This window comes from Anomaloglossus baeobatrachus, chromosome 7, assembly GCF_048569485.1.
Source record: "Anomaloglossus baeobatrachus isolate aAnoBae1 chromosome 7, aAnoBae1.hap1, whole genome shotgun sequence".
Classification (NCBI taxonomy): domain Eukaryota; kingdom Metazoa; phylum Chordata; class Amphibia; order Anura; family Aromobatidae; genus Anomaloglossus; species Anomaloglossus baeobatrachus.
In genome coordinates, this window is record NC_134359.1 from 2,310,681 (window position 1) to 2,319,803 (window position 9,123).

A 9,123-nucleotide genomic window follows, 5' to 3' on the forward strand; every position below is an offset into this window, starting at 1 on the left:
CAGTATACAACAACACTGGGAACATGGAGAAGAGATCTGACCAGTATACACCAACACTGGGAACGTGGAGAAGAGACCTGACCAGTATACACCAACACTGGGAACATGGAGAAGAGACCTGACCAGTATACACCAACACTGGGAACGTGGAGAAGAGACCTGACCAGTATACACCAACACTGGGAACGTGGAGAAGAGATCTGACCAGTATACAACAACACTGGGAACATGGAGAAGAGACCTGACCAGTATACACCAACACTGGGGACATGGAGAAGAGATCTGACCAGTATACACCAACACTGGGAACATGGAGAAGAGACCTGACCAGTATACACCAACACTGGGAATGTGGAGAAGAGACCTGACCAGTATACAACAACACTGGGAACGTGGATAAGAGACCTGACCAGCATACACCAACACTGGGAACATGGAGAAGAGACCTGACCAGTATACACCAACACTGGGAACATGGAGAAGAGACCTGACCAGTATACACCAACACTGGGAACATGGAGAAGAGACCTGACCAGTATACACCAACACTGGGAACGTGGATAAGAGACCTGACCAGTATACACCAACACTGGGAACGTGGAGAAGAGATCTGACCAGTATACACCAACACTGGGAACATGGAGAAGAGACCTGACCAGTATACACCAACACTGGGAACGTGGAGAAGAGATCTGACCAGTATACAACAACACTGGGAACATGGAGAAGAGACCTGACCAGTATACACCAACACTGGGGACATGGAGAAGAGATCTGACCAGTATACACCAACACTGGGAACGTGGAGAAGAGACCTGACCAGTATACACCAACACTGGGGACATGGAGAAGAGATCTGACCAGTATACACCAACACTGGGAACGTGGAGAAGAGACCTGACCAGTATACACCAACACTGGGAACATGGAGAAGAGACCTGACCAGTGTACACCAACACTGGGAATGTGGAGAAGAGACCTGACCAGTGTACACCAACACTGGGAATGTGGAGAAGAGACCTGACCAGTATACACCAACACTGGGAACATGGAGAAGAGACCTGACGAGTATACATCAACACTGGGAATGTGGAGAAGAGACCTGACCAGTATACACCAACACTGGGAACATGGAGAAGAGACCTGACGAGTATACACCAACACTGGGAATGTGGAGAAGAGACCTGACCAGTATACACCAACACTGGGAACATGGAGAAGAGACCTGACCAGTATACACCAACACTGGGAACGTGGAGAAGAGACCTGACCAGTATACACCAACACTGGGAACGTGGAGAAGAGACCTGACCAGTATACACCAACACTGGGAACGTGGAGAAGAGACCTGACCAGTATACACCAACACTGGGGACATGGAGAAGAGATCTGACCAGTATACACCAACACTGGGAACGTGGAGAAGAGACCTGACCAGTATACACCAACACTGGGAACGTGGAGAAGAGACCTGACCAGTATACACCAACACTGGGAACGTGGAGAAGAGACCTGACCAGTATACACCAACACTGGGAACGTGGAGAAGAGACCTGACGAGTATACATCAACACTGGGAACGTGGAGAAGAGATCTGACGAGTATACATCAACACTGGGAACGTGGAGAAGAGATCTGACCAGTATACATCAACACTGGGAACGTGGAGAAGAGACCTGACCAGTATACAACAACACTGGGAACGTGGATAAGAGACCTGACCAGCATACACCAACACTGGGAACATGGAGAAGAGACCTGACCAGTATACACCAACACTGGGAACATGGAGAAGAGACCTGACCAGTATACACCAACACTGGAAACATGGAGAAGAGACCTGACCAGTATACACCAACACTGGGAACATGGAGAAGAGACCTAGGATCAGATTTCTGTGGAGACATCCTGGAATGTGATTTAGATACCAGAATGGTTCAGGCAGTGCTGAAACCAAAAGGAGATTCACAAAATACTAACAAAATTAATACAAATTTAAACTCAGATTTTTAGGAGCAAAACCGTAACAATGCAGCGACATGGTGAGAATCTGCATAACTAATCATATGCTAAAAATCTGCAAGTCACATTTATGTATGAGAAGCCAAAATGATTGTCTAGAAGATGAAGGTCGTGTCACGCTGAAAGCTGTAGAGAGCAGAGAGATATGGAGCCGGAAAGTCAAAAGCGCAAAACATGTTAACCTTTTGCTCATCAGTGTATAGTGAAGAGCCCCGAACATGGTGCAGGGTCTGAGGATCACTGATACGACCCTATGCCTTTAGTAACGATGGGTCTGGGATCATCATGTTGCATTCATTACCCTTACTGGGGGCAGATATCATCACGATGTTCTATAATGCTCTCTCGTGTGTTCTAGGCCTCCAGCGTCCTACACAACATCCATGGCTTCAGAGTGAAGAACCTGTTACTTGTCCATGGCATGGCAGATGGTGAGTGCAGGAATATTCTAGATATATGGACTTTGAAGTATGTTATAATGAGGTCAGGTCCTGTCAAAGAGCCCAGTGAATGATCGATCAGATCCTATGAGGGGCCGAGAGCAGACAGGTACTGCAAACTGAAGAGTTTGTGTTGGGTCTAGATCTGTCCTGGAGTTGAGGTTAGGGTTTGGGTGGGATTAGAGGTTGGGTGGGATAAGAGGTTGGGGTTGGGTTGAATTAGAGGTTGGGTGGGATTATAGGTTGGGGGTCAGGTGGAATTAGAGATTCAGTGTTGGGTGGCAGAGGTTGGGTGGGATTGGAGGTTGGAAATTGGAGGTTGGGTGGGATTAAATATTCAGGGTTGGGTTATATTAGAGGTTGGGTGGGATTAGAGATTTGGGGTTGGGTGGGATTAGAGGTTGGGTGGGATTGGAGGTTGGGTGGGATTAGAGATTTGGGGTTGGGTTGGGTTGATTAGAGGTTGGGGGTTGGGTGGGATTGAGGGTTGGATGGAATTAGAGATTGAGGGTTGGATTAGATTAGAGGTTGGGGGTTGGGAGGGATTAGAGGTTGGGGGTTGGATGAAATGTTTGGGGCTGGGACCTTTGCTCCATGTTACTGACGTTTGTGTCTCTTTAGCTAAAGTTCATTTCCAGCATTCAGCAGAGCTGATCAAGCAGCTGATTAAGGTTGGGGTGAACCACACGGTGCAGGTGAGACGCCCACCACATTTTACAAAGATTGTGTTTTTATGACTATGAAGATTGTGTTATACCCGGTGAGGATGATGGTTGTGGTGAAGAAGGGTTTTCCATTGAAGAGAAATCTTAATCTTTAGCACAAGACTTTGTGGACAATTGTAGCCTCCAGGGCCGTAACTACAACCGGGGCAGCCGGGGCACTGTCCCGGGCCCCAACCACCCAAGGGGCCTCAAACTGATGGTAAAAAATTGTATCTTAATACTTTAATTTCTCATAAAATACCCAGCTCCTATATTATTCGAGTTTAAAGTTAATAAAAGTAACGAAAAGATCCATAAAAGTGCAAGCGTAAAATGTTTTTTGTTCGTTTACTTTAAACGGGGAAACGCTATTTAGCTTAGTAACAGGAGCTCTATGGCAGACAGCTGATTGTGTGGTGGCGCGACAGGCGGTGACTAAGCCAAGAGTTCAGGCAGTGGCAGCGACGTGCACCGACACTGAGGTCTTGTTTTGAGAGGAGACAGACAGTCTCAGCAGACACAAAGATCTGTGACAAACTGTGAGAAGCCCCTCTCCAGTCTGCAGGTCTATACTGCTGCGAGGGGGGGAGGGGGAAGTCTCCATAATCACACATTCCTCCCGGCTCCTGGTCATGCAGTATCTATCTTCGCAGTCATCTGCCTCTTGGGCAGCCGGACTGTCTCTTTGCCAGTAGGTGGACGTGGCGCCCTGCACCTGGCGTATAAAGCTGGGTTCACACATAGCGACATCGCTGTTACTTCACCTTTTTCTGTGACGTAGCAGTGACCCTGTAAGTCGCTGTTATGATCGCTGCTTAGCTGTCAAACACAGCGACGCAGCAGCGATCATAACGTCGCTACATGTGCAGAGAGCAGGGAGCCGCGCACACTGCTTAGCGCTGGCTCCCCCTGCTCTCCTAGCTACAGTACACATGGGGTTAATTACCCGATGCGTCCTGCAGCTACATGTGCACAGAGCCGGAGCCGCGCACACTGCTTAGCGCTGGCTCCCTGCTCTCCTAGTTACAGCACACATAGGGTTTATTACCCGATGCACACTGCAGCTACATGTGCAGGGAGCAGGGAGCCGCGCACACTGCTTAGCGCTGGCTCCCTGCTCTCCTAGCTACAGTACACATAGGGTTAATTACCCGATGTGTACTGCAGCTACATGTGCAGAAAGCAGGGAGCCGCGCACACTGCTTAGCGCTGGCTCCCTGCTCTCCTAGCTACAGTACACATGGGGTTAATTACCCGATGCGTCCTGCAGCTACATGTGCACAGAGCCGGAGCCGCGCACACTGCTTAGCGCTGGCTCCCTGCTCTCCTAGCTACAGTACACATAGGGTTAATTACCCGATGCGCACTGCAGCTACATGTGCACAGAGCAGGAGCCGCGCACACTGCTTAGCGCTGGCTCCTTGCTCTCCTAGCTACATTATACATGGGGTTAATTACACGATGTGTACTGCAGCTACATGTGCAGAGAGCAGGGAGCCGCGCACACTGCTTAGCGCTGGCTCCTTGCTCTCCTAGCTACAGTACACATCGGGTTAATTAACCCGATGTGTACTGCAGCTACATGTCACAGTGCAGAGAGCAGGGAGCCGCGCACACTGCTTAGCGCTGGCTCCCTGCTCTCCTAGCTACAGTACACATAGGGTTAATTACCCGATGCGCACTGCAGCTACATGTGCAGAGAGCAGGAGCCGCGCACACTGCTTAGCGCTGGCTCCTTGCTCTCCTAGCTACATTATACATGGGGTTAATTACACGATGTGTACTGCAGCTACATGTGCAGAGAGCAGGGAGCCGCGCACACTGCTTAGCGCTGGCTCCTTGCTCTCCTAGCTACAGTACACATCGGGTTAATTAACCCGATGTGTACTGCAGCTACATGTCACAGTGCAGAGAGCAGGGAGCCGCGCACACTGCTTAGCGCTGGCTCCCTGCTCTCCTAGCTACAGCACACATAGGGTTAATTACCCGATGTGTACTGCAGCTACATGTGCAGAGAGCAGGGAGCCGCGCACACTGCTAAGCGCTGGCTCCTTGCTCTCCTAGCTACAGTACACATAGGGTTAATTACCCGATGCACACTGCAGCTACATGTGCACAGAGCAGGAGCCGGCAGCACTGGCAGTGAGGGCGGCGGAGGCTGGTAACGAAGGTAAATAGCGGGTAACCAGGGAAAGGTCTTCCCTTGGTTACCCGATGTTTATCTTGGTTACAGCTTACCACAGCTGCCAGACGCCGGCTCCTGCTCTCTGCTCGCTTCATTTCGTCGCTCTCTCGCTGTCACACACAGCGACGTGTGCTTCACAGCGGGAGAGCGACGACCAAAAAATGAAGCAGGACATTCAGCAACGAGCAGCGACCTCACAGCAGGGGCCAGCTCGTTGCTGGATGTCACACACTGCGACAGCGACGGGACGTCGCTGCAACGTCACAGAAAATGGTGACGTAGCAGCGACGTCGTTGTCGTCGTCGCTGTGTGTGACACCACCTTAAGACAACCCTGACTTCTGAGAAGATTTTCAGGGGTTAAAAAGGAGTCTTATTTATACACCGTCGCCGGAAAATACGGTACTGTGATTGTGTGTGTTAATAAAATGGTTTATTATGAAACTAAAGGCCCTGTCACACACAGAGATAAATCTGCGGCAGATCTGTGGTTGCAGTGAAATTGTGGACAATCAGTGCCAGGTTTGTGGCTGTGTACAAATGGAACAAAATGTCCATGATTTCACTGCAACCACAGATCTGCCAAAGATTTATCTCTGTGTGTGACAGGGCCTTTATTCGGCACCAGCCAAGTGGAAATAAAAAAAGAGACTGCGAAAAGAAGAAACTTGGAGGCTGAAAAAAGTTCGAAGAACTTAGCAGCATGGCTGGTTGTATACATGGTGTGTTGTATACAACAATGCGTAGCAGGCTTCACCACGTTCCACACAACCTCTAGTAATTGAAATGTTGAGGGACCCCACTATGAAGTTTTGCCCCGGGGCCCCGAAGTTTATAGTTACGACACTGGTAGCCTCCATGTCTATGGGAACAGTTTGTGCATTGGGCACCATCATGGGCACAGAGAAGGCCCTTCTCCAATCTCCATATAGACATGGAGGGAGGAATTTTGTAGAAGAGCATGATCAATTGCCCAGATCCCAAACCTCAGCCCCATCCAGCACCAATAGCAGAGATTGTGATCCCGGTCCCCCTAACCTTAGGGTTTGACCTCAGAAATGCTCTTCTGGATGAATTGTGTTCCTCTTGAGTCTCGCCCTTGAGTCTCGCCGTCTCACCCTTGAGTCTAAACTTGGGACTTCTTAGACCACGTCTAACCCTTGGGACTTGCTGTGTCACCTTGACCTCATGTCTTGTTGCACTGTCTCGCTCTGGCATCACGCTGCACTCATCATCTCATCACCTGTCTTTTTTCCTGCAGATTTATCCTGATGAAGGTCACCAGATCATGTCTGAGAAGAATCGCTTCCACCTGTACAGCACGCTACTGCGCTTTTTCAGTGACTGCTCGCAGGGTGAGGCGGCGGTGGTGGCACAGGAGGTGGAGGATTATGAATGAAGAGCTCAGGACTTTTCTTTTTAGTCACTGGCGTCCTGGCCAATACTCAGACTGTGGCTCCACAGAAGTGAGGACTTCTACTTTTGGAAGTGTACAGGGGTCGGCCCTTTTCCACTCGGTTTTGGATACGATTAGTGTAGTGCATGTTTTCTTCAGTTCCTTCACTTTGTCCTCCTTTTCTTTCCTCAGACGTTGCAGCATCTCATCTGTCACAACAAAAGCAACTTCTGTTTTTTCTTCTGACAGATCTTGGTTATTTTTTTGCTGCATTCTGACTCTTTTCTCGTCCAGAGGGGCAGCACTTTTTGGTAGAGGATTTTTGCATTGTACCTTTCTATTTCTCCCTCGGACCAATAAGAGACACTATTTTTCAGGGTTCGTTGGACAGGAAGTCCTATGATTCGCGGCATTGAAGACGAGGAGTGTTTTATTTGTCTGATTGGTTTCATATCTAATTTACTTTAACATGTAAATTTCTCACTTGTAAATATGAATACATCAATATTAAATTATGGTTTCCTAGAAATGTTTGACTCCTGTATGCCCACCTTTAAAGGCCCTCTGAGGCTCATCCACCACAAGTGAAGGAGCAGGTGCTGCTCTGTTGTGTATTCAAGGGGAGAAATTCAACAGTTATGGTGTAAGTTACTAACTGAGAGGCCTTGGCCAGTACCCACATGAACACCCCTCCTGAAACCCTGACCAGTACCGACATCGACACCCCTCCCGAGACCCTGACCACCATCAATACCCCTCCCAAAATTCTGACCAGCACCAACATTGACACCCCTCCCGAGATCCTAACCAGCACCGATATCGACACCCCTCCCGAGACCCTGACCAGCATTGACACCCCTCCTGGGATCCTGACCAGCATTGACACCCCTTCCGAGACCCTGACCACCATCAACAACCCTCCTGAGACCCCGACCAGCACCGATATCGACACCCCTCCCAAGACTCTGACCACCATCGACATCAACACCCCTCCCGAGAGCCTGACAATTACCGATAGACACCCCTCCTGAGACCCTGACCACCATCGACACCCCTCCTAAGACCCTGTCCAGCACAAACATCGATACCCCGAGACTGACCAGCACCGACATCCCTCCCAAGAGCCTCACTAGCACCAACATAAACAGCCCTTCTGAGACCCTGACCAGCACCAACATCAACACCCCTCCTGAGACCCTAACCAGCAGACATCCCTCCCGAGAGCCTGACATCGACATCCTTCCCGAGAGCCTGACCTGCACAAACATCGACACTCCTCCTGAGACCCTGACCAGCACCAACATAGATACCCCTCATGAGACCCTGACCAGCACAGACATCCCTCCCGAGAACCTGATCAGCACCGCCATCGACATCCATTCCGAAACCCTGACCAGCACCAACATCGACGCCTCTCTAGAGACCCTGACCAGCACTGACATCAACACCCCTCCAGAGACCCTGACCAGCACCGACATCCACACCCTTCCCGAGGCCCTGACCAGCACCAAGATCTACACCCCTCCTGAGACCCTGACCAGCACCGACATCCATCCTGAGAGCTTGACCAGCACCGCCATCGACAGCCCTTCTGAGAGCCTGACAATTACCGATACACTCCTCCTGAGACCCTGACCACCATCGACAACCCTCCTGAGACCCTGACCAGCACCAACATTGATACCCCTCCTGAGACTCTGACCAGTACCGACATCCCTCCCGAGAGCCTGACCAGCACCGACATAGAAAGCCATTCAGAGACCCTGACCAGCACCAACATCGACGCCTCTCCAGAGACCCTGACTAGCACCGACATCGACATCCCTCCCAAGACCCTGATGACTACCAACATCGACACGCCTCCCAAGACCCTGACAAGCACCGACATCAACATCCTTCCCGAGAGCCTGACCTGCACCAACATAGACAGCCCTACTGAGACCCTGACCAGCACCAACATCGACACTCCTCCTGAGACCCTGACCAGCACCTACATCAAGAGACCTCCTGGGACCCTGACCGACAACGACAACACTCCCGAGACCCTGACCAGCACCAACATCGACAACCCTCCCAAGACCCTGACCAGCACCAACATCAAGAGCCCTCCCGAGACCTTGACCAGCACCAACATCGACAACCCTCCCAAGACGCTGACCATCACCGACAACACTCCTGAGATCCTGACCAGCACCGACATTGACATCCTTCCCAAGACCCTGACCACCACCGACACCCCTCTCGAGACCCTGACCACCATCAACATCGACACCCCTCCAGAGAGCCTGACCACCATCGACAACCCTCCTGGGACCCTGACCAATACAGACATCGAAACTCCTCTCGAGAGACTGACCAGCACCGACAGACAATCCTC

At 50.6% G+C, this 9,123-nt stretch overlaps 1 protein-coding gene across 1 annotated transcript in view; it reads left to right on the forward strand.

Moving 5' to 3' along the window:
- The window catches only part of DPP10 (dipeptidyl peptidase like 10), a 425,891-nt gene extending 418,616 nt beyond the window's left edge, over positions 1–7,275 (forward strand). Inside the window, exons 23-25 of the mRNA XM_075318715.1 lie at positions 2,381–2,453; positions 3,084–3,157; positions 6,612–7,275. Of these exons, the coding sequence (XP_075174830.1) occupies positions 2,381–2,453; positions 3,084–3,157; positions 6,612–6,749 (285 nt within the window). The 3' untranslated portion in view covers positions 6,750–7,275. The remainder of the gene's footprint in view (positions 1–2,380; positions 2,454–3,083; positions 3,158–6,611) is intronic.
- The last annotated feature ends 1,848 nt before the right edge of the window (positions 7,276–9,123 follow it).